General features: G+C 29.8%; 3 protein-coding genes across 21 annotated transcripts in view; 1 reads left to right on the top strand and 2 right to left on the bottom strand.

Annotated features, from left to right (window-relative positions):
* The window catches only part of LOC143253504 (WD repeat-containing protein 91), a 50,560-nt gene extending 45,647 nt beyond the window's left edge, over window positions 1–4,913 (bottom strand). For both annotated transcript variants that reach the window (XM_076507520.1, XM_076507513.1), the window contains exons 1-2: window positions 4,776–4,913; window positions 3,623–3,887 (exon numbers count right to left, since the gene is read on the bottom strand). In XM_076507520.1, the coding sequence (XP_076363635.1) occupies window positions 3,623–3,887; window positions 4,776–4,895 (385 nt within the window). In that variant the 5' untranslated portion in view covers window positions 4,896–4,913. The remainder of the gene's footprint in view (window positions 1–3,622; window positions 3,888–4,775) is intronic.
* A 3,873-nt stretch (window positions 4,914–8,786) lies between these two features.
* LOC143253444 (protein O-mannose kinase-like) lies at window positions 8,787–18,339 on the top strand. Of its 11 annotated transcripts, none has more exons than XM_076507391.1 (5): window positions 9,353–9,627; window positions 10,338–10,589; window positions 13,367–13,472; window positions 14,007–14,200; window positions 15,788–18,339. In XM_076507391.1, exons 3-5 carry the CDS (start codon window positions 13,451–13,453, stop codon window positions 16,511–16,513), a joined length of 942 nt encoding a protein of 313 aa, XP_076363506.1. In that variant the 5' UTR covers window positions 9,353–9,627; window positions 10,338–10,589; window positions 13,367–13,450; the 3' UTR covers window positions 16,514–18,339. The 11 variants fall into 11 exon arrangements, with proteins under 11 accessions (XP_076363538.1, XP_076363516.1, XP_076363499.1 ...); XM_076507368.1 differs by having other exon boundaries at window positions 13,843–14,200; XM_076507423.1 differs by lacking the exons at window positions 9,353–9,627; window positions 10,338–10,589 and adding an exon at window positions 8,787–9,018.
* A 4,013-nt stretch (window positions 18,340–22,352) lies between these two features.
* Window positions 22,353–25,709, bottom strand: part of LOC143253473 (receptor expression-enhancing protein 1-like) — a 50,543-nt gene continuing 47,186 nt past the window's right edge. For 6 of the 8 annotated variants that reach the window (XM_076507461.1, XM_076507465.1, XM_076507474.1 and 3 more), the window contains one exon: window positions 22,353–25,228. In XM_076507461.1, coding sequence (XP_076363576.1) covers window positions 25,157–25,228 — 72 coding nt within the window. In that variant the 3' untranslated portion in view covers window positions 22,353–25,156. The remainder of the gene's footprint in view (window positions 25,229–25,709) is intronic. The other 2 variants (XM_076507491.1, XM_076507451.1) reach the window with 1 other exon arrangement.

Genomic DNA, 25,709 nt, shown 5'->3' with positions numbered 1-25,709 from the left:
TTATAAGAACCCTATATTATTTTATAATTAAAGGACTTTGTTAAGCACTTACCAACTTACCAAACAATGTAAATCATTCTGTAATACCTCAATGTCCTCAATACAGCTAGAAATACACAAAAGTTTGTCATCAGCAAACTTTACTAATTATGATATAATTATAATATTATTATACTAAATAACAAGAAGGAAAGGCCAAAGCATTGAGCTTGAAGGCAAACCATTTGTAAGAGTCTAACTTCATTTATATCCTGTTGATTGACTGGAACTAAGCACAAGGCTACACAATGGGATATCAGTGCTCTGTCCACCATGGGTATAAAAACCTAGTTTCTAACAGTGCGAGTCAGCAAAGATACCATTGTGCCACTGGTGGGTTGTATTCTATTATTAAATTTTTGCTTTCTCTAATCCAGCCACCCTACAATCCACTCAACTAGTTACTCCCAAACTACCAACAATGAAATTTTCTTACCTAATCTTTTGTGTGAAGCCTAAATACACAAAGTTAACATCATTTCCATCAGTCATATAACAAGAATCATTTTAAAATCCTAACAGTATAGAAAATCAGATGTGATTTGATAATATCAGTCTTACTCTGGCATGCTGTAGTGTAAGGTGATTTTTATATGTAGAATAAAAATAGTTTTGTTCATTATACGGTTTACATTTTCTATCTGCATAATTTCTAGAATCTCCAAAATGCATCCCCCCCAGTATCCCAGTTTACTGTATCTGGTATTCAATGTCCTTTACAATTAACTGTTGCTAATTCAGCAATAAAAGGTAGAATAAATAGTTGGTAACTCTGACAATAAATATAACACCATGCTGAATGATACTCTATAAAATTCCACAAAATTTGCAATCTGACTACCAACTTTCCATTGGAATTATGAAATAATTAAATATTTTATGTGCTTAGGAAGTAAACTGTCAAGTATCTGTATAAATATCAACAATTTTCTACAGTTTGCCACACTAAAATAATCTCTTACATGAACTAGTATTACCAACTTGCACAGTACTGTAATTTAACTAAAATAACAGGAAGAATATACAAGTGTATGAATAGTTGATTCTTAGATTATTAAGTTTAACATAATCAAAAAACAATCATTTGTGTTAACATAAAACATGCATATCTTTAACTATGTGCATAGAGTATTTCATTATTGTAAATGCTTTATTGATGAGTGGAAAATTAAATACTACTGTGATTAGAACTAGATGTAAGTAGTAATAGTGCTTAAAAAAAACAACTATTGAACAAGTGTACCTTTTGATAGACAACTTCCCTAGTTAACCAGCAATTAAACTACACGTTGACCAAAACAAAAATCAAATTGTTATAGCTTCACCAATAATAATATTGTTAATATTAATTTCATTCAGAAGAAAAGTCCTGGACAATTTTAATGGATATAACAAAGAGTGGAAATAGATTTCAATAATGAAAACTATGAAGTGATATGGAAACTTGAAAGCCTTTAACATTTATGAACATTTATACCTAAATCCTCCTCTTTTTCAATAATTCCACTACTCTTCTTGCATTAAAAAAAAAAACTTTCCCAAATTTCCAGACAGAAAATGCAGTACCTTATATTTTTCAACATTGAAAGTCATTTTCCAAAACTCAGCCCAGTCATTAAGAATGTCCAGATCCTCCTGAGTATAAGAAAAACATTAACAACAGCATCAGACCTTTCCAGAATATTACTGCCATAACCAAATATAGAAATGTCAGGCATAGAAGTTCTCTAAATCACAGACATACTAAAAGAACAAAGATCCCAAACAAGTAATCTCAAAAACCTCAATCCTCAAATTCCAATACAAAAATTGTCCATTTATTACTACAAAACAGGTTCCTCCCATCTGTTTTTAGCCTTAATGTAATTTCTAATCCAAGTGATATACATCATATATAATTGGTTAAAACAATTATAAAGAGTAAAATTCATTGTTCTGCCTTCCTTCCCTTCATTATTGGCAGCAAAGGCCAGAAAATTAATGCTTATTGACTAAGGTAGCTGCTCCAAGAAATATTTTTAACAAAAGTAAAAACTTATTGCACCTGATAAGAAAACTTAAATGAAAACAAAAACAGTCTGATGTTGCATGATGTAACATGATAATTATTTACCCTAAGCTCTCCATTCTCATTCTGGGCAGTATATTTGTTATGATGGTAATGCAAATTGTTCAAAAAACAGTAATACAACTGAAAAAAACCACATCTCAAAATATGAGAACACTAAAGTTGTTGGGATAAATAACTGTAATTGATTGTTAAAATTTACTGTCATTCTAGAAAAGAAAGTTTATTTTTTATTTTCCTTCTTATTCTAAATCTCACCATACATTGATAGTTTCACTAAAGTTAATGTTAGAGTAGAGAAAACAAGATATAAAGTTTTACTGAAAAGCAAAGAAACTTGATATTCATACTGACGTTTCTTGATGTTTTTCAAACAAAATATGAAAACTAAGATTTAAAAAAAATATTTTTATTCTTAATATGAAAACCACCTTTTACTTTAGTAAAATATTTTTACTAAAAGCTTGCCAAATTTCATTAAGATACACTTAGTAGATTTGATGGTTACAAGGATGATCAAATTGGCTGACCTGTATGCATATGGTTTTATAAAAGCAAAGTTAAACAACATAGTTGCTTTCATCCAAAAAATTAGATGCCCTAACACATCAAAAGTTGATTATGTAAGAAACCCTCTCTAACCTATAATAAGAATTCTCTACTCAATTCAATCTTTCTATATACTTTTCAAACCTGGTGTGGCCTTGTGGTTAGGTCACTTGACTTGCAATCTCAAAAAAGATTAAAAGTTTGAATCCCATCACAAAAAAAATGCTCACCCTTTCAACCATGGAGGCATGAAAATGATAATTAATCCTACTTTTTTGGTAAAAGAGTAGTTCAAAGTTGACAGTGGGTAGCTTTGACTAGCTGTCTTCCCTTTAATCTATCAGCTCTAATCTAGGGAAAGCTACAACAGAAAACTCTTAAGTAGCTTCTGATAATATATTACAACACATTTTCAACAACAAAAGTTAAATTATTAGGGCATTAATTTCCCATGTCTTCTCATGAAACTTCTTTTTATTTAATCAAAGAATAATTCTGGTAATTTTTCAAATCAACTTAAGTTGTTCCAGTGTCACAAAAGTTGGATAAGTACCGGATTCTAAAATGTTCATCTTAGTTCTCTATCTGTAATTAGTTTTAAATGCTTAACTATGCCACTTAGAATATTGTTAACTGAAAAAAAAAAAAAAAGCCTTTTCAGACACGAGTTTACCTTTCATTTTGTGTTTCAAATACTTCATATATTTTAGCAAAACAATATTACTAACATTAGGAAAAGATTTCAGTAGAAAGTAAATATGTTTCTGGAAAACATATTCAATGAAGAAAAGTCTAAAAAAGTATTTTTTTTTAAATCACACCACATTATTACAAGTACCACAAATTAGAACTCCACTACATTACAAGTATTACACATATCTGTTCATTTATTTAAATATTCTCTTTCCCTCGTACAGAGTATAATATTCATTGTATGTGTTATTCTAACAAATAATAATCATTTACCAAACCAGTCTTTCCACTCTGACTGGCCTTGCAGTTCGTGACTCATTCTCTCAAAGAATTCAAGCAACTTATCCTGCCGGCTGCTGGTCACACAAGCTACAACATACATGCGTAATAATGCTGTTTCTAGTTTTTTGGCTGCAGTCAGAAAAGAATGCTCCAATCTAGAAAATATCCTCTGGTCCAAATGAGTCCATGCTTCTCGTAGAGCTGAAAGGTCTAAATTGCTGATGCAGGAACTCAAGTGGTCTACAATACGATCCGGCTACATACAATTCAAAATAAGTATTCAAATCATCTCACATTACTGAATAGTTTGCTCAACAGAATAAAAATTAAGAAACAACTTATTTTTATATATCCGAGTAAAATTTTGTAAGAAAAAAAGTTTAGACACATGCTTGCGTAGCTTGAGATAACATTATTCCTAGAAATCTGCAAAGCAATTAATTACGTGATCAATCATGAAAATTAATAACTGTAACATAAATTTACTTTTCCAAAATGCGTCTTCAGTTTAGACTTACACATTGTAATGTAAATAGTAATAAACTAAATTTGAAGAACAGTTGATTAATTTTTCATCTCTCAATTATAGATTTTTCTTTTTTCTACAAGTGGCCCATTTTTAAGTATTATTTGTACTAGTACTACTACTTTACTGCAAACTTTGGATAAATGTTTATTCAGTTACTGTAATTTGAAAGTTATTAATTTATTACAAAAAAAACTTTATAACCTGAGCACTTTTGAAAGATTTATCTTTCTTCATCAGGGACAAACTGTTATGTTATTACTATATTACTTTTATTACTATTAGTTTCAGAGACTTATCAAAGGTAGTAGAATTATAACCCAACAAACAATAAAACTATAGACTTATGTCTCTTACTTACCATTTACCACATTATTTTTTGTCAGTTCTCTGTGTTACTATTATATTCTAAGAATTATAGTTTACATATAAAATCAAATAAAAATGTTTAACAATGTCTACCACTCTGTATCTGCTACTGCAACTTGAACGTCAGTACTACTACTATAGCACTAATATTATCAATGTACCTCTTGGTACTTTAAAACTATTAAGCATAACAAATTTTGTTTACAGTGCTTGATCGTTTTACATTTTAAAACATGAGCACAAACTTACCCTAAATCCCTTATCTTTGTCGGATTTAATATCTGCGTCAAAAGCTTTTAATGTCCCCATAAATCCACGAAACAATAAATAATCGCGAACTAACTCATCAGCAAATGAGATAGCTGCCATTTTGACTTCTAAAGTGTTTATAGAGGGAGATACTGCTCGCAATACTAGAAAAGCTTGTAAATATATACTTTTCAAAGGGAATTTTTAATAACGGTGTTTAAGTAAAAATAATTGTTAAATATGACAGATATTTTGCATTAAAAATAAGACAAAAAATTACACGATCTCGTGTAGCGCACTCATTTTATTTTATCTTCATTTAAAACTTTCAAATACAAAAGTTATACGATGTGGATACATAAATTCCGATTTTTCTTTAATACTAAGAAAAGGCTTTATTTACAAAACAAATATTGAAGGACAAGTTATTATGCAAATACTATGCAGCCTTTTGAAAGTACAACTTCTAATGTTGAATGAGATTTATCCTAAAGCCTTTAACAAACTAACTGGAACAAGTAAGAAGATTATATGTCTTTAAGTACTCGTTTTCGAAAGTCATGTGACATTGAAAACATTCCGATGACTGGAAGGTTACAAATATTAATTTGTTTTTCGAAAATAGCTATCCCCAGTTGTGAATTGAATGACTAGAGAGAAAAAGCTAATAACAACACATACTGTCAGCTCTTGGGCTACTCTAATGAATAGTGCGATTTGACTGCCATGCTTATACACTAACTACGCTCCAAATGTTTAGAGTGCATTTATGTGACAGCAAGAGCGAACCATGAACCCTCAGATACACATTGTTAGCCTGCTATTTTCTAGGTCACACTCAGACTCGAGACCAAGAAAGAAAAACTACATGCTTATTGCTTTAAGTTTTGTTGTTACAAGATCTTGGAATGATTTGTCAAAAATAATTCACAACAGCATTTTGAAAATTGGCATTTATTCAATGATATACAGCAGTAAACTATAGACAAGGGCCTAGTTTTCATGCCTTATCCAATTATCAAAATTTTATATTTAAACTTTTGCTGTTTGTTTGTTTTTTATTAAGTACAGGAACAAATATATTAAAACTTACTTGTGAAATAGTCTCTGATCCCAAAAGGACACAAGAAATTGTAACGGAGAATCTGAAATTAGTAATATTTTCCCCAACCTTACGTTTTTCTCTTCAAATCATAAGTTATCTTCTGACAAAATTGTAATACTTGTATAAATCAGAGGGCAGTTTTTGTTGTTGTTATTACTGGAATGGTGGTTCTAGTCTTATAATGAGGAGTAAATTGAGGTTGATGGAAATACATTATATGGTCCTTTTTAAGGTGTGTTTTTTTTTTGCAGTGTTATTGTTGGTTGAGCTTGTTAGGAACAGCTCCTGATTTTTTTTTTATAGTGAGACATTGATCTTCTTGCTCAGTTTCTCTTTAGTTCTATGATCTCCTCAGGTAAAGCAAACGAGGTGTTTGAGAGGAAAAGTATTGCAGTTAAATAAAAAATATATCACAGGAAGCAACGAAAGACTCAAACATTTGTGTCAAACAGGAATTATATCTTTCAAGTCCGACCAATATCATTGTGCTGTACCCTAACATCCTAGATAACTTACAATACTAATCAGTCTCGTTAAATATGTTTGAAGAAATACTAATTCCACGTTTATATTAATTTTCAAATCCTCAATACTACTTTACTAGGATATAGGCCATACTTCAGGGGGTGTTACTATAAAAACTAAGAAAAGTGAGTTTTAAATATCTGAAAAGACTAATGTGACATGTATCCTTAGCCCTACAGTGCATGAATGTTTCCAATGAATATTGCATTTCATATATTAAAATTTCTAATATGCTCTCTTTTTCGTGCTGGAATAATTGATGTTGTTGAAAGGTGTTAAGTTTTTAGTGGCTGATGGTAAAAGCTTAAATATTCATCTGTGAATTGTTTACAAAAGTTCGATAAACCGCCTTTGAGTGGCAAGTTTATTGGATAAAAAATTGACTTGATTATTAAGGGTAATATGCATAAGATTTGTAAGATTATAGATCCGGACTTCTCCTTCAGCAATATTTGTTTTCTATTGAAGTTGTGGTGTTAGGTTAAATTAATCTAAATTGGTAGTTGGAAAATATCTAAATACACTTAGTTTAGTTTTCTGATTTTGATTAGTTTTATATAACAGGCAGAATACTGATCTTAATGAACAGAATGTTTCTTTTTTGTTGTTGTTGTTCACTCGTATGTTATTTTTGTTACACTATAAATTGTACAGAATTACAAGAAGACCAAGACACTCACATAAAAGTGGATTTCTTTTGTTATACTTGTAATATCAAAGTAAAAGATAAAAATAATTTTCTTACTGATGAATCTATATTTTTTATTGAGATCCAGTTTAATCTTTAATATTTAGAGCCAACCGAGGAAACAGCTTTTACACGCTAAGAGAGATATTGTATAATATTGCCAGCATGTTACTTTAAGGAAAACAAATATTTACACTACAATATTTTCAAAAATATTTTAATTTGGTAGTTATTAATTAGTAATCCAGGTTGCAATGATGTAATTTTAAGCATGTGACTACAGTTTAAACATACAGGCATATCTCAAGTGAATTGTCTGATTGACTAAAAAATACTTGTAGTTTCCTCTCTTATATCATAAACCTCGTCTTTGTGAGTCACATAAAAGTATTTGCTAACTGCAAATAGAATTTATATATAACCATATTTTGACATATGCAAACAAATAAATTCCAAAGCTGCTGTGAAGGTATGTTTAGCTTTTACAACCAAATGGGAAGCAACGTTATTCATCTCTCTGTTTACTTTCTATATTTCATTCGTCTGTATGAAGTTAACAGTAAGATTTTAGACACAAACAAATCAAATTTTGCCGACCGAGTGCGATTGAAAACACGAAAAAGTTGGATAAGTGGGTTCTGCATGAGCTGACTGAAGGTCAACAAAATCGGCGTTTTGAGATCTGTCAAGAATGACGCTCCAAAAATTGGGAATCGAGGTTCTGCCTCACTCACCTTATTCCCCAGACCTTTCCCCTACAAATTTTCATTTTTTCAAGCACTTTGACAACTTTTTGAACAATAAACGCTTTCAAAACCAGACAGCTGTAGAAGAAGTTTTCAGGGATCTCATTGACCATAGAAAGTCTGATTTCTACAGCAGGGGCATAAACAGCATCGTTACACGTTGGCAAAAGTGTGTTGAAGCAAACGGTGTTTACTTTGATTAAAGCATATTCTGCAACACGAGTTTATACTTTTCCAAACTTCACAATTCAAAAACAACATTCATTTTTGGACAACCTAATATTTTATGCTATTCATAAGTAAGACATTGTGCATGAATTTTATACTAAGGGATAACGTCATTCCCTGTTTGATATAAGAGTTATTATTTCGTTGATTTGGTGATTTAATATTTGATTGTTATTTTGTTTCCATAAAAAGAGTGCTAAAAGTAATTACTTTAAAAGCGATAGTTGTGACAAACTTTATAATATAACTTGGTAAGAATCGTAAGTTATGTGTGTAGTTTCAGTGTTGTAATTTGACGTTACATTACTCGAACCTGTTGTATTAAGTAGTTACTTTTATACGGCCTGGCATGGCCAAGCGCGTAAGGCGTGCGACTCGTAATCCGAGGGTCGCGGGTTCGCGCCCGCGTCGCGCTAAACATGCTCGCCCTCCCAGCCGTGGGGGTGTATAATGTGACGGTCAATCCCACTATTCGTTGGTAAAAGAGTAGCCCAAGAGTTGGCGGTGGGTGGTGATGACTAGCTGCCTTCCCTCTAGTCTTACACTGCTAAATTAGGGACGGCTAGCACAGATAGCCCTCGAGTAGCTTTGTGCGAAATTCCAAAACAAACAAACAAACAAACAAAGTTACTTTTATAGCAAAGTATATCGAAGTTTGTAGAAAGTTTTAGGCCTCAGTTGATTAATATGTATGTGCGCGGACGCGATTACGTGAGTGCAGGTTAAGTCAGTAAACGTTGTTAATAAAGTTAATTATGTGATTGTTACTAGTCTTAACAAGCAATACTTAAAGTGAGTTTCACAGAGGTATTGTGATAACAGAAATGAAGAATTTTCTTTGTCGAAAGGTGTTAGAAAATAATTGAAGCCGCTTGTGTGAACTTATACGAAAGGGTGACAATTATTTGAATTTCAATTTTCAACTGTAGTTACTCAAGGGGTAATAGTAAAGTATGTGAGTCTATCGAAGATTTTGCATTAAATTCCAAGGTAGAGGAAATAAATTTATCATGGCAATTGAATTATAAAGTTACTGGACTATACTTTGTGGACTTTGGCAAGAAAAGATAATTATTTACAGTTTTTGATACTACTGTGATATCTTATAGTTTAAAGAATTTTTTTACATAAGTTTGACTTGTTTTGAATATATTAAGACAAATAGATTGTTTGCCGCCTGCTTGTTGTTCGAATTTGTCTTCAACAAGTCACAGACTTAAAATAATCTCAACCCACGTACATAAAAATTAAAACCCTGAGATTCATATACTGTTCTTTGGTAACGTTAAGTTGTCCGTCATCTAATTTAGTTCTTGTTTAGTTTATTTCTAATATGTTATTTATAACATAATATTGTCAGCTGCTAATTCAAATATCTTTTGCGGGAAAGTAAAGAAGAATATGTTGTATATTTGTCAACCACTACACGTCATTTCTAGTGCCAATGAGATCTTTCTCCGTATCGGTAGGCCTGCTGAAATGCGCCAGCCCAATTGATTATCTAATTGCTATGTTATTAACTTTTACGAACAACAACTGTTATGGTGTCAACTAGATTAAGTAAGCGAATTATAATTATTATCAATTTTATTAATAAGTCAGGTTTTTGAGGAAAGGAATAATAATACAACATACTGTTTAACAGTAACATTTGTAGAGTCAAATTTCATTCATCGTAAATCCTCCTCTGATCGTAATATGCATGCATCTGACGTAAACGAGAATAAGCGTTATGAAATTATTTACGATTACGAAATTTCGACGCTGAAGAGAAAAATTTAGGCAAAGAACTTGACGTAAAGTAATAATATGATAAACTCAACATTGATTTAAACCGTAGCATAAATCGGTTAGACAAGGCATATTAGGTTCACATAAGAATTTGGCTTAACGTAGTGGAGCCATGCTCGGAAAAAAAGTAACAGAAAAACTTGCCATCTTGATCGTGTACAGTTTTCGGTATAAGGATATTTTATAGATGCTGTGGCTATAATTATCACTATAGTATAACACATTATATTAGAACAGAAGAATGGCAACTGAGCTATAAAGTAATAAAAATATTAATAAAACGTGTTACTTTTCTTCCTGTTTCTTTCTTTTCTACATTCTTTACATATAGACCCTTGTGTTCTATCCTTTTTTTGCTTGACTAATATGCTACTGTTCTAGGTATTATTTAACCTTAGATAAGAATATGCTGTTAGTTTTAGTAAGTATAAGAATCAATACTGACCCAGTTTCAGTTCCACCTTCTCTTTTCAACATAGGTCCTGAGAAGTTGGATCTTCCAAGGCAAGAAAATGACAAGGATTAATTGTACTAAAATTCTTATTGTTTCAGCAAAGTTTTAAGTATGAGATAATGCACAATTTGGAATGATCACATCAAAACATATGGACACAACTGTTACTTTTGCTCCAGTGGTACTGGAATTTGTTTCAGCAATTGGTTTTCAGCCAAAACAAAAGGAAAAGATAAACATGAATCAAAAACCTTTATCTTTAGAAGTTCAGGAACTGGTAGGTGGAGATATTGTAGTGGAAACAGATTCCATTGATCGATGCTGCCAAGAAACTGTTACAGCTAACTCAACTTGAAATTGGTCTATAACAGCTAATTTTATATTAAATAATAATGTAGCATTGCATCTAGTGTCTCATGTTATACCAGTGTATTTGATCTCCATAAAGAACTTAATAACTTTGGCTATTTCAGAAAAAAATCTTAAATAAAGGAAAGAAAAGGTGACCTAGTTAAGTCAATTCATGTGGAGTGTTCTTATAACCTTTGTTGGGACATCCTTGTGACAAAGTTGTCATTTGATTTTAGTGTTGTTCTTTTGAGCCTTACATTAGTAATCCCATTCAGTTTTACTAGTGTATTCATTTTGGCCATATAGCTGTCCATTGTTTCAAATGTGTAAAACCTTATAACTCTTAGTGATTAGTATAACAGATAGCCCTTGTGTAGCTTTGCACAAAATTCAAATCAAAACAAACTAACTCATTTAATCAGTTAGTTTATATATGCTAATTAGTGTAATTTTTGCTTGTAGGTAATTGATTAAATTACTTATCTTTCAGGTTCACTTGGTGATGACTGAGCACCTTAAAGTTTTGTAGTTGAATGTTTATGATGTGGAACTCAAGGTCTCTATTTATCTTTGTACTCTTCGTGTTATCATCCAAGTTTATGAAATTTGAATGAATGTTCATACTCAATATTCTTTACCTAGTTATGTTTATTCTTTCAAATACACTTCTTGTGAACATTGCTTCTTAATTTACTGGGATATTTAATTTTTTTGCATGATAGTACTGTTGATATTTATCAATGAGATAGTGTTCAGAGTAATCTGAAGTGGAAACATGTTCTGTGCTTAAAGAACTTCACTGAATCTGTATGTTCTCAAGTGTCTTTAACAATTTTACTCAAGCTTCTTGGTTCCTTTTTATAAGATGAAGACTGAATTTCCCAAAGGTAGTGCTCTTTCATTATTTGTCAATGTCTCTTAAGGCTGTTGATTAGATACGTTTCACTATATAATCAGTCAATCTTCAACAAATACATCAGTAAGTTCTGTTCCAACCTGTAGAGCTTCAGGGTTTTACAAAGTATACAAATTAATTTTATTCTAAAAATCCAAGAATTTATAAATTGAAGCCCTCAAATGTTTTTTTAAGTGCCTGCCTCCACTTTTGCCATTGTTAATGTATTCCATAAACCAATCACCCTGTGAGAAATAAAGCCTTGACTGGAGCCTAGTCAGTTTAAACTTGTGTTCTTTTGTCCTATTATTTTTATAATAGAGACAAAGAAGTCACAGGCCATCATCCTACCTGTACATTGGATGATATTGTAAACTTCAGTAAGATACCCTCTTACCCTTTTTTCTCATAAGAAAAAAATTAATTAAGCAATCTTATTTTTATAAGACAACATTTTCGTTCCCAGAATCAAGCTAACAGCTCTTCTCTGAACTCTTTTTAACAAATCAGTACCATTTCTTAGATAAGTAGACTGAATTTTATCCAGTATTCCAGATGTCACCTGTCTTGTGTAAAGATAATTACCTCTTATGGCTTTTAGTCAGTATATACCCTGATGGTGATGTTATGTCTGAAACTTTTTATCAGGCCTCTGGTACTGTAAAATTTAACACTACATCATTGAGTATGTTTATATACACGTCATAAAATTTTATTATCTTTACTACAAGCAATAGAGAACTACCTTAATAGCTTGAGTAACTAGGATCCAGGATGATGTCTCACCTCCACGATCATTGACTCTCACTTTAAAACAAACTAACTTTTGAAGTTGCTTTCCCATTTATAAATACAGTTTTGCAAAAATTTGGCTTTACCTTGATAAAGCATATAATGCATACTTTGTAAAAATATTATAACTAAGAGTTGAATGCAATAATCAAATGAAGTTGACCACAAAATTTCTCTAATTTTTATAAATATTCAAAAAGTATTTTGAAAATGTTTCAGTTGAGGGCAATTGCTCCAAGTTTTTCTTTACACAAATTGAATCGTCACATTCTTTGTTTCGCATTCATACAAAAATTTTTTTTTGTATGTCTTGTATTTTCAAATTATTTTTTGAAAATTTTAATCTCTTGTATTTGACTGAAAAATGTGTCTGATAATTGTTTTATTAAAGTAAAACAATTTCTTTTTAATGAGATGCCAATTTTATGTAACAAAGTGTCAAAAATGTTTTGCAACAATGTCTAATTTTTCATTTTGAAAAATACAAACTATATTTACTAAACTACCTACCTAATTAGATCTAATTGCAAACAAACAAGCTTTCAAGATGTCTTCAAAAAAGTAATAACAAATATTTTGGTAAGGCTTCATCCCATCTACATAATACACTAAAAATTTTGCCCAAATGTATTACTTTGCACTTCCTATAACTGGAGGTCATTTGCTAAATATTTGTCCATCTTACCTGTTGATCCTAATTATTCTGTAGCAAATTAATATTTTCAATACAACTAGAATTACCCAAAGGTTTAATGTCAACTTACTAATGTCTGTCATTACCTTTTATCTAACTAAGAAAATACAAAGGATAAACCATCATCCCCTGAGGCACCTCACCAGGGGAAGAGTTCCAGTTTGACAAGATTGCATTGATAACCTTTTGCTTTCTCCTGTTAATTTATCCTAAGTCCAATTAAATAGTCTTTTTCCAGAACTACTGATGTTAGTTTTGTAGTTAATCTTCTAGTGGCATTTTATCAAAGTTTTTGTTTTAAGCAGCTCTTTTCATTTTACAGTTTCCAACACAGCTTGTTCCTACACATACTACAATATGAGATTACTCCTTGGTTTCAGCAACTAAATAGTCAACAAGCTGTATAATGTCCTGTGCTTCAGCACAAGGCAAGTAAATCCTAGTTTTATTCTGTGTTCTTCACTACAGTTTTCTTCATCAGTGTACTTAATGTGGTAGTCCAAATTTGTTGAGACTGATGCCTGAATGCTAACTGAAACTGCTTCTTTAACCTTAATTTTGTTTGTAATCATGAAATGGTTTTTGCAAAGTAGATGAACATCTACAAAATTCGTTGAATTTATTATTATTGTAAATAGTAACTAATTTACATTTTATGTACATATATACTGTTAAATACTAGTATCAAATGTTCTTTGCTAAAAAAGATTTAATTATGAATTGACTTATCTGAGTTTAGATGTTTTAATTATAACTATTCATTTATTTTTCTTTAACTGTGAACTTTCTTTTTTCCAGATATTTGTATTCAGAGTGTTAACTGATTGAATGGAAGCTTTTGAAATAACTGGAAATGATCTTCTTCACATTAGCTTTTAATCAGAAGTGGTTAGTTCTACTCTTAGCCTTAATGGCTTTAGCACTTGCAGTCTTTTATCCACTGTTGAAACTTTCTTTCCTAGGAAATATCTTTCCAGGAAAAAGATGGCATTGTTACAAGGACTTCACAGCAAATGAGAAAGTTGTTTGTAGACCATTATGTTCAAAAGGACAGTTTAGTTTACCTGGGATGTCTAGCTGTCATCCCTGGTTAACATGTGATGATTTCTTTAATATTATCCCTCAGAAACTTCTCGTTAAGAGTGTTGTTAAGAAGGTAATTATATAGAAGTTGATATTTCTAATTCCTGTTTATTACACTTGCTGTTGTAAATAGAAAATTGTAGTTCATTTGTAACAAGAAATAATTGATAATATTACATTTGCTTTTGTTTTTTTAATCTCTGCTGAAAGCTTAATTTATAGTAAATATGCTTCCAGAAGGAAAAAATCTTAATGCAAGTAAGAAAATTGTTTTTAGATAGTTATATTAAAAAAGACAGTTTAATTTACTGTCTCATTCTCAACCGTGGTTGACTCTTGATGGTTTTCATATTATTCCCTCAGAAGGTTCTGGTTAAGAAGTATAGGAATTATAATTTTTAAATTTCTATACATTACAAATAGAAAAGTGTTAATTTATAGTTTTAAAAATCTTACAACAAATGTGAAAAAAATACACAAAATAGGCATTTTTCATAAAATGTTTTTCTTCATTAGAATCAAAAGAACACACTTACTTAGCAAACCATTATTAAAACTTGTTTAAAGCATTGTCTGTGTAGCACTAAACAGTTTTCTTGAAAGATACAATGCATAATCCAGCTTTTTTGAGCTCACTGCCAGCTACAAGTTATACTGATATTTTTATTTCTAACAACTCGGACTTTTCTGACATTATTGGTTTTTTTTCATTAACCATTTTTGAGAGATAGCTAGCATAAGAAGATGGCTTCTCTACATACTTTGCTATGGCTTTGTTTTCAAAAGTTTCAAAGTTGTAGTTTTCATAGTATTATTTTGAAAATCTTTTTATATCCAATCCATTAAGAACAGTATTCTAGATTATTAATAAAGTAGCTGGAGTACCTGTTTCCTGGATGAAAGTTATGTAAATTCATGATTAATGAAAGGTTATTTTAAGACATGAAAAGTTTCGTCCTTTATATAATTGTTAAAAACTGCAAAACTGAAAACTTGTATATATATCCCAATGGACCCAATGAACCTTTGCACCAAATTTGGAGGAGATCCATCTACAGGAATTGAGGTAGGGGTAAAAAAATGCCCATAAAAACTACCAGTTTTTATGTATCTTCCCATGAAACCAATGAACTCCATACAAACTTTGGTAAAGGTCTATCCACAAGTATGTTGAAAAACACCCATGGAAACTACAAAACTGAAAATCTGCATGTACCTAATGAACCTTATCAATTCTGGTGTAATCCATCCACACCCTGGACAGACAGATAGTACTCTTATATTTATATAGATGCACTAATCCCGTAAATTATTTTTTATTGAAAAATTTGCTTATTCGACTACTGATGCAAGTTTCTTTGTTTACATTTTATTTTATTCTAAAGTATAAGTTATTATTGTCAAAAGTAGAAAAGTTGAGTATAAAAAAAAATATTCCAGCTTTTTATTGTATGCTCTTAAATACTGATTTTATTAAGTTATGGACAACCAAGCTGGCATTGTACTAAAGTTTTTATCACTGTGAATAATTTATGGAAATTAATCATTTATACAGGTTAAAAATGTAAAACATTTGAATTTTTAATTAACAAATGTGCACTTTATGAAAGATCATTTTATTTAGAATATATTGATCTAAGTATAAATATTATTTTCTTAGGTTATCCAAGCCAAATGGAAAAGTTATGTAGTTGTAATGTCCTCTTTGTCTTCTTCTCATTATCAAGAGGACTTTAAACATCACCTAAAGATGTTGCAGTCCTGGTCAGGTAATCCTCTCATAATCCAACTGTTAGGCTTTTGCAATGACACTATAATTACAGAGTTTTATAAATTAGGAAGTGCCTTGAATGTGTGGAGTTTGATGAATAATCAAATGAAAAAATATGACAGCTTGATAAACCGTCTCAACTTATGCATCAGTTATATAAACATTATAAAATTTCTTCATTTGAGTCCTAATGGAACAAGAGTTATGTGTGACTCTAATTCATTGGAAAAGACTCTTAGTCAATTTCTCCTTCAACCAGATCTTCACCTAGTGCTGAATGATCTAGATGCACTACCTGAGGTAAAACCAGAAAGTGGTAAGAAAATAAAGTGTGGTCATACAGAACTTGTGGGAGAATTCGTTGCTCCTGAGCAGAGATGGCCCTACCCAGATCTTCTGTTTGATGACAATGAAATGCCAGGTTATGATGAAAAAACAGATATATGGAAAGTTCCCAGTGTTTGCAACTGGTTTCTGGAAAATGACAATAGTGAATTTTTGAAATTAAAACTTTTTAAAATTCACAAACAGTGTAAACACCTTAATGCTTCATTAAGGCCAACTGCTGAAGAAGTGTCTCAAGAATATGAGAGGGTTTTGCAAGAACTTTTATAGGCCAAATGTAGTAGTGTCTTTGAGGTTTACTGTAATTTTGGGAAGATTTGAATAGTAGACAAAGAAAAGTGAAAATGATTTTAATTGGATTAATGGTTTAATTAATTATATATACATACAAATATTTTATGGCTTTAAATTAGGTATTCTATTCAGACCTGACAAGGGTTGGTTCACTAAAATTTTGCTGTTTTGTAAAAGCAATGTCAGTGCAGTGAAGACAGAACTACAGACTGTCTTCCTTCAAATTATGGACAGTTATGTGCAGATATTACTTTGTATGGCTTTGTATGAAAAGTTTTGAAATAAACCAAACTAAATGGACTGAGATAATTATGTGTGAACATTGCAATCAGTTTGACAATACCAGATGTTATTGAAGTTATTGTGAGATCATAAAAGCAATGCTCAGCATGATAGTACTAAATAATATTAAACTTTGTTATAATATAAATACCCAAGTTGGGTATGGCTTTATCAAATGGTATTGAAGGAAGCACGATTTTATCTGTATTCTGAAATCAGCATGTCATCACTAAGTTGCAATTAGGTGAATATGGGGTTTAATTTCTGAAATGAAAATGGTAGTCATAAATATCACTAAGCCAAATGTGTTTTGTTCTGTATACTGAAATTGTGATATTAGTAAGTGTCACTAACGTGTGTATATTTTCATCTATAAATTGAAGATTATAGAAGTTAGTATGATTCCATCTAAATCCATGAAGTCAATGTGATATTTCTTAATGATATTAAAGTAATTCCAGTATCATTGAAATGTTAAGTCAGTGTGGCATTATCAAATGTTAGTGTGACACTGCATTTGTATAAATAACAAAATCTATTTAACAATACCAACTGCACTGAAACAATTATGGTTTTTGCTAAAACAGCAAAATTAATATAACAAACTAAAGTGCTTTGAAGTAACTGTATGGTTTTAAGGGGTGAATCTGGTACATGACTTGACTCAAGTGTAACATGATAGACAGACTAACAACTGAAATATAACAAATAACAGTGGTAATATAGTACGAGATAAAAACAAGTGTACCACTGTGGTGAACAGCAATTACGAGGATAGAATAGCATGGCATAAGACATAACACTCTTATGATATTCCGACAAACATGGTAATACCAGTGTATTACACAATATGTTAGTGTTGTACATAACAGAAATTACAGACCTAGTGTGACATGCACCAGAGGTGGCATTAGTGATTGTTACTTGTAGAATGAAATATAAATTATTTCACAGTGTTAGGATTTTTAGGCAAGATATTTAAATAAATTATAAAAAGGGACAGTAACTACATGTTGATTAAATGCTGTTCTGAAAACAGAGCATTCATTACCTTACATACTGGTTATCAGGTAGTAACAAAACTGATATTGAAATGTAAAACAAGTTTGTTTTTTTATTCAACTGCACTTACTAGATTTAACGTAAACTGATACACGACTGAATGGAACATTTATTTTTTGAGTGATATTGAGTATTTGAGTTGCAAAGCTTCATAACCAAAATTCAGTATTTTTAGTATTAAGTAGTCAGAAATTAGAAAACTTTTTAAATTAAAAATTATACCTACATATTAACTTTACTTCCACATTGGAATGGAAGTATGCACATTATATTATAAAGTCAAGTATGTTTATAAATAAAAATGTTCAGATTTCTAATTAGTAATATATATATATACACAGTTGTAAATATTTGAAAGGTAATATTAGACATTTTTTGTTTGCATGATACTGAAAAGATATACCGCTTAACATTTCTTGTTGCTGCAGTAAACGAAATAAAAACACTTTTCTATATTATTTAATATTTTATTTTTCATTATACAGATGCTTTTATGTAATAGTAATTTAGTTCAAGTTAAGGAGAAACATAAAATACTTAAAACATTTTCACACTTGGTTTTTAAACTTACTAAAAATACTTCTGTTTATTAAGTGGTGTTTTGAAATAATACTAACACCAATCTTCTACACACAAAAAAGGCTTTAGCCAAAGTGAATAATGAAGTTAACAGCCTTTTTGTGATGGCTTGAAACTTCAAAATTTTAATGGAAACCACCCAACATTTAACCTTTACTCTATATTTACTTGTATATACAGCCTTGAAACATTTCAATATTTTTCCATGTGATATATCACTATATGAACCTACTGAACATCAGTGTTTTAACAAATCCAGAAAAGTTGTCAATTTATAAATCATGTTTTGAGAAGTCAACAGTTATATTAATCACACTAGTTAACTGTTTTTCATGTTAATCATGCCATCTGGATCTGTTTTACTGGGTTCAGTCTCATGATTTAACCCTAAAAATATACTGAACATATGATTCTTGTCCTCTATGAACTATAATTATGTTACGAGTTGGAATAGTCATTTTAATTAATCATGTTCATACATCATTTCAGTTAATATTTATTTTATCAAGAATATTTTGGAGAAACATTCATATTTGAAAATTTCACATGATGAACATCACTTAAGCCATAAACAAAGTATTGTATCACCTAAAATATTTACATAAGCATTCTATATATTTTCATTGTTTACTTGCTACCTATATCTTGCATGTATAAACAATTTATTTTATAATTTTAAGACAGATTTCTTGAAGTGTAATTTGTAGTATCTATTTCAAAATAGCATTTTATTTACATAAAATATGTAAACATTTATAGGTTGTTTCAACAATTTCCATTTTAATGCTTGAAAAAGAAATTAAAAGTTTAGAAGCTTTAAACTGTTTAAGCTAATGCATTTACATGGCCTATAACACAAGTATAAACACAACGTATCTATTGTGCAGTTAAATGAATCAAAGGAACTAACTACAAGTAACCATTTTAACTTAAGTAAAACTGCTACTTTGCTGTTGTTTAATCCTCATGTCTCTGATGTAAAATAAATGGAAAATACCAGTTTTTAGGGACTGGCTGCCCCCACACAAAGACACAAAGTTTTAATCTGCAAATGCACCTAGTTCAAAACAATACATTTTACATAATAAGATCTATTTAATAGCAGAAGCTTTATTCTAACCAGTCACAAAAGTTAAGTGAAATTTCAACCACGTTCTTTATGTTGCCATCACATGCACATCAAGGAGGACATGTACAATGTGATTATTTTTTATATTTTAAGAAATATATATCTTAGAAAATAATCTAACAGGTTTTTTATCTTGCAAGCTTAGTAACACTTCAGTGTAAACATTTCTGTGGCAACAAAATCCTGACTTGAAATCAACTTGGATTTTTCACATTACCTATGTCTGCTTCAAAAAACATACACAAAAGACTAAATAATACTTAAGTGTCTGAGAGTAAGCAACCATTGTTTTTTTTAACTGGATGCATACATTCAACACAAAATAAATTTACCAATTTCCTACAACTCCTCACACAAAATAAACAAAATGGAATAAAACCCTAAAGATTTAACTGTTAATGTGGTCATTTTGGTCTCTCAACTATAAAATTTCTGTATTACAATAAGTTCTTATTAGAGTGAAGAAAAATTAAGGATCAGTAGCTGCCTGAGAAAATCCTTCTTTCAGATTTGAACAGCCATGCTATTAGAATGGTTTAGAGAATACTGTTTAGTCAGTCTTAGAGTCTGAACTGATTAAAAATAAATAAATAATTCAATTATATAAAGAAAAAACAAAGAAAATTACTTATTAACTTAAGCATTAATTTCTTGTGAAATAATACTGTATATGCTCACATTCTGCTTAATAAATTAGTATAAAGTATTTACAATAGCTTAGTAACAATAACCCTTAAAACTTTATTTTTTTTAAATTTATAACAGCAGCTCTTATAACTGTTGGAATCAAAAATGAAGCCAAAAGTTTTTTAAAAATAAAATCTTGGAGTAAAACCCAAGAGAAAATTAAATGGAATTCTTTCTGAATGAAACCACACTGACATCTTTATATATGAAAACCAAATATTCAATCAATTTGCACTTTTATACATATCATGTGGAAACTAAAATTATACTTGTATGCATAAGTCACAACATGCTGAGGTTTATTGTATTATATTTCTGACATCTTCAACAGTATATAATCTTCAGTATGATTAATGTTGTAGTATCTATCAATAATAATATCTGTATTTCTTAGAAGAAAAAAATTGAATTTTAATTACTTTTTTTAAAAAAATAATTAGCACTGTGCAAAGACCGTAGAACCCATCAGCTACAAGGTACTTTTTGCTGATGTCAACTATGCAAATCTATGTACTGTGAAGTAATAATCTGGTGTTAATGTTTTACTCAGTTTTCAAACTGCAGTTTCATACCAATATAACTGAGCTTACTGACAATAATATACACAACACTGAAATCCTTAAATTTCAAAACAACATTTTTGTTAATATTCTTTATGTGTCAGTTTTTAGAGGTAACATGTTGTATATTCTACTGCACGGACTTGCATGATTACAACTTATGTTAATAATTGTTTAGATACCTTTCATTTAAAAACAGATTACTGAAAATGTTAGTGACTAAAGAACACAAAATACCTGAAAAATAACCACCTCTTAATAGCCTTTTTCATTCTTTCTCACTTGCCACTAACTAGGTCATACATGTATGTTTTAAGTTTCATAGTTAATAAAAATAAATTCACATAATAATGAAATAGCATAGTTTATTAATTAACTAAACTTTAGGTTCAAATATTAAATTTAGTTCATAATTACAATAGTTTTAGGTTTTTATGATAAATAAAAAATTCAGAAACTTATTAAAAAAAAAAAAAGACTTCTAACATTCCAGAGTCAGAGATAAATGTACAAACATAAATTTGAATAGAGATCAGTGACTATTTTGATAGCTGTTAATAGTTTGGAATTAATCATATTATTCTAAAAAAACTTGAAAGAGTCATTAAAATTATAAAAACTGCTTTATATTAACTTGCAATAACTATCAATATCCCTCTTACTTTTTTATTTCTGCAGTCTATAAAACTTTAAGCACTAAATAATTCTGTGCCATGTTTTGTAAACACATGATCTACAAATATTTCTGTAACTTCTTTCTAAAAAGTATGATTATGTATTCTCATTATTTTTTTTTTGTTCATATGTTGGTTCTTCCTTAATTTATCAGAACTAAATGTGGTAATTCATATTTTAAATGTATAGTTCATCATACCTTTTTATATATATGAACAAACATTAAAAATGAACAGTTTTCTTGGGTGTATGAAAAAAATAGAAGTCATGGATAAACTAGCACTACTATATGAATTCACAATCAACTTACCTAAATTATGAAGATAAGTCAAGAATTACTGTCTTAATTGGTTGAAAAATATATCTTAAACTTTTTTTACATCCATCTGGTTTCGTTATATATTACTCAAGTTACTACATCTTTTCAGGCTGTGGATTAACATATCAATTTGAAATAAATAAAAAATTATTGCATTTTGTCAAAGCAGTCATGTAACATGATATAATGCTATGCAACATAGCATTTCTGGCTAAGAAATAACACAGATATGTTACTAGGAAGTCATACATATGTAAATTTAAGATTTAAATAATTCAAATATTTTATTATCTAGTATGTTCAACTCCTTTCCCTCAAAGTTAGTTTTACAAATAAATATCCACTTATATGCATTCCCCTATTTGAACAGTTTTTCATTTAAAATAACAAAAGCAAGTGAAAGCATCTGTTCTTGGAAGACAGTATCTCACATATATTGCAAACCATGGTGTCTGTCTTCCATTTGAAAAGCTACACACCAGGCAACATTCACTTTTAAAATGAAGGAAGAACAGGCATGAATAATGTTGATGCCAAATTTTATTTTGCAAACAGAATATTCTACACTAAATTTTTAGGAATTAATCAATCTCTCATTCAGATTTCAAAATGTAATGTAACATAAAGAATAACAATGTAGATTTACTGTATGTTATTAAGTGGCTCTTAGCATGAATGAATGACTCGACAATAAATTCCATGAAATAATTAAATTCATAGATTAACCTAAACTCTCCTTACCACTGGGGACACGTACTTTCGACTGTAGAGAATAAAGATAGATTTAGGTTTCTGGCCCTACAAGCTTTATAAATATATATATATGTTATATAAATGAAAAAAAAACTAATTTAATAAATGATAAAGTATTTACTAGTGAAAACAAAATATGTATTAGAATTAAAAATATAGTATGTATTTATTAATATTTATATATTTACTTAGTTTCATGTTTGTTTTGTATAGCAAAGCCATATTAGGTTATCTGCTGTGTCCACAGTAAGGAATCAAATCCCAGATTTTAGAGTTGTAAGTCTATATACCTTTTTCCCATTAGGGTACCTTAGCTTCATTAACAAATACATACATAGTTATTAATATCTCACTCTTAATTTAAATACATTTAAGTACGAAGATTTTCTCTCCGTTATTTCAAAACATATTCACAAAACAGTATTAGTTCTTTAACATGAACCACCAAAATGTACAGAGCCACCTGAAAACAGAGGTTAAGACATCAAGAATGATCAACTTCAGGGGTGGCTGATATTGAGAATATCTTATGTATTTCTGTTACTTGTTTATTTTGGATATTTGTGCAAAGCTACACAAGGAATCTATGCTAGCTATTCCTAATTTTGAACTGTTACACTAGTAGGAAGGCAGCACCCACTGTAAACTCTTAGACTACTCTAATCAAATAGTGGAATTTGACCATCACTCTTATAATGCACCCACAGCCCCAAATGTGTAATATGGTCTTTAGTCATCATGGTTCAAGCCATGAACCCTTGGATTCCCAGTCTGCCAAAGCAACCACTAGCCACAACCTGCCCACTTCCATTGTGAAACATATATATATTTAATATCAAAATAGTTGTGCAAAAATTAATAAAATTTAATTTTACATTTGAAAGAAAAAGTGATCATCTGACATTCTTGTAAGCTTTTAACATAATCTACTGTTTTTAATGCTTATTACCAGATTAATCTTCATGAAATATAGTAAATGTTTCCACTGTAAAGTATATCATTATGACATACCCATTCTTTAAAGTTTTCTTAGTTATCTCTATGAAATCCATTTTAGTTACTAGAGAAATTCATTTGTTATTTTTTTGTTAATTTCCTTTTAAACTACTTTTCTTTACCATGTGAAGAAACTGAAGAACTTTTTCCATTGATTATAGTACAACAAAAGCTTTTAAATACATACTAACCCTAATAAGAACAAGTTGTTTTAAATAAATCTTTAATATAAGAAAACAACGTAATTTCTTAGAAAAACTAAAGACAAACAAAAACAAACCACTATATCATTTAAAAGAAAAATGTAAATATAATTGATGAAAGCAATAAACTGATATATTTAAGCTAAGTATTACTTTTTATGTAATTATCTTAAATTGAAGCAATCATGTGATGCTTGTCAATTCTTATCACATTTATTTACACACACTTATGAAACCTTAGTTTCCCTCTATATCAGATCATTTTTGTTGAAGGAAATCTGTCAACAAATACAATGGTTTTCTTCAGATACTAAAACACATATACACACACACACACACACGACTAGAATACATTAGAACAGCCAAGCCTTGTGAAACCTGGACAACTATTTTCAGTAGCTATTATTGTGACCATTAAATCTTTTTATTAAGCTACAAAATAAATTTACCAATGTAGTTATTGTAGCTTCATTTTGTTTCTGGCCAGGTGACTAACCCAAACTCTTACAGACAGAAAATAAAGACTAATATTGTAGCAAATAAATAATAGTGAAACAAACACAATATATTAATGAAAGCCTACTAGACATTTTCTGAGAATGTTTTTGGAATGACAAGTATTCCACTATTAACATTAAACCCTTCTCTTTAAGCAAAGCTGGTAATATCAGCAGTAGAAATAAGAAAAAGTAATAATAGTGATAACAGAACATTTCATTTGGCACAAAATATGTGCAAACAGAAATAACCAATAAACAAACCATGTACATATTTTTAAAAAAATTGTAAAAAAAAATATATATATATTTTAATCTCTCTTTCTCACATCTTCCCTAAGGCACGTTCATTCCCAGAGTGCTTAACAGATCTTTTTCATTCTTAATAATTATTATTTTTATTATTCCATTCTTAACAACAAAAACAATCTAGTGAAGAATTTATATTCAAGAGCAAACAACAGATAAGAATACATATTTCAACATCTTAGTATAAACATTCATCACACCCATAATACTTTCAAAATATCTCTAAATTCCTATTTAAAAAGCATAAAATATTTTATAAAAACAATTCTTTTAAACAAAATAACATGCTTCAACTTTAGTTTCTCATGGTTAAACATTACGAGCTCTGACTAAGAAAAACTAAAACTCCATATTCATTTAAACTAAAGATGTGAAGTTGAATGAATACCAGTCAGGAAAACTTGAAAATAAAAACTATATACATAATGTTCTTAAAAATATATATAGAGAGAAAACATGTAAGATAACAACTGAAAGAAAAAAGCATGACTTATCACATACTTATAATTGTCCAATCAGTACTGGTCAGGCTCTTACTTGTTATATTGTAGTCTGTCTTCTTAAAACTTCACAGTTGTTTTGTCTGTTTCTTTTTTGTTGTTCTAGTTCTGCTTCTAGGAAAGGTTGCATATGCATTTATCTGTAAGAGTTGAAAAATTACAGTTTCTGACATGAAAAAGATACACAAGTACTTGTCATAGAAATTCTTTTGATATAACAAACATTTTATCAATTTACTTCAAATAATCTCTCTCTTGACATACAATAAAATTTAGACACAAAAACTCCAGAAATTTAAAATACATTAATCTACATAAAATCAACACATAAAACAATGACTTTCACAGAGATTTTTGGTTTATCATACATTGTTTGGATGCTGGATCTTTGTCAACTGAGTCAGTCATGTTTCAAGTAGTTTTTCTACTGCAGAACAGCATTAGTTCTAACAAAGATTATTTTCTCATTCTATAAAGATATTGTGTTTATTTGATTTATCTTTTCTTTTTTAAAAACTGCTAAATTAATTTCGAGTACAATAAATTTTCAGCCAACTTAAGAAATGATCTCTTTGCCAAATAGAAATAGTGTATTAACAATCATGATATTTTGCATGACTT

The sequence above is a fragment of the Tachypleus tridentatus genome, chromosome 1 (assembly GCF_004210375.1).
Source record: "Tachypleus tridentatus isolate NWPU-2018 chromosome 1, ASM421037v1, whole genome shotgun sequence".
NCBI lineage: Eukaryota > Metazoa > Arthropoda > Merostomata > Xiphosura > Limulidae > Tachypleus > Tachypleus tridentatus.
This window is presented reverse-complemented; position numbering and strand designations above follow the sequence as displayed.

Coding starts and splice junctions, on each gene's coding strand:
- LOC143253444 (XM_076507357.1), top strand. CDS start 13,898: ATGATCTTCTTCACATTAGCTTTTAATCAGAAGTGGTTAGTTCTACTC. Junction 14,201..15,787: donor TTAAGAGTGTTGTTAAGAAG/GTAATTATATAG, acceptor TTATTTTCTTAG/GTTATCCAAGCCAAATGGAA.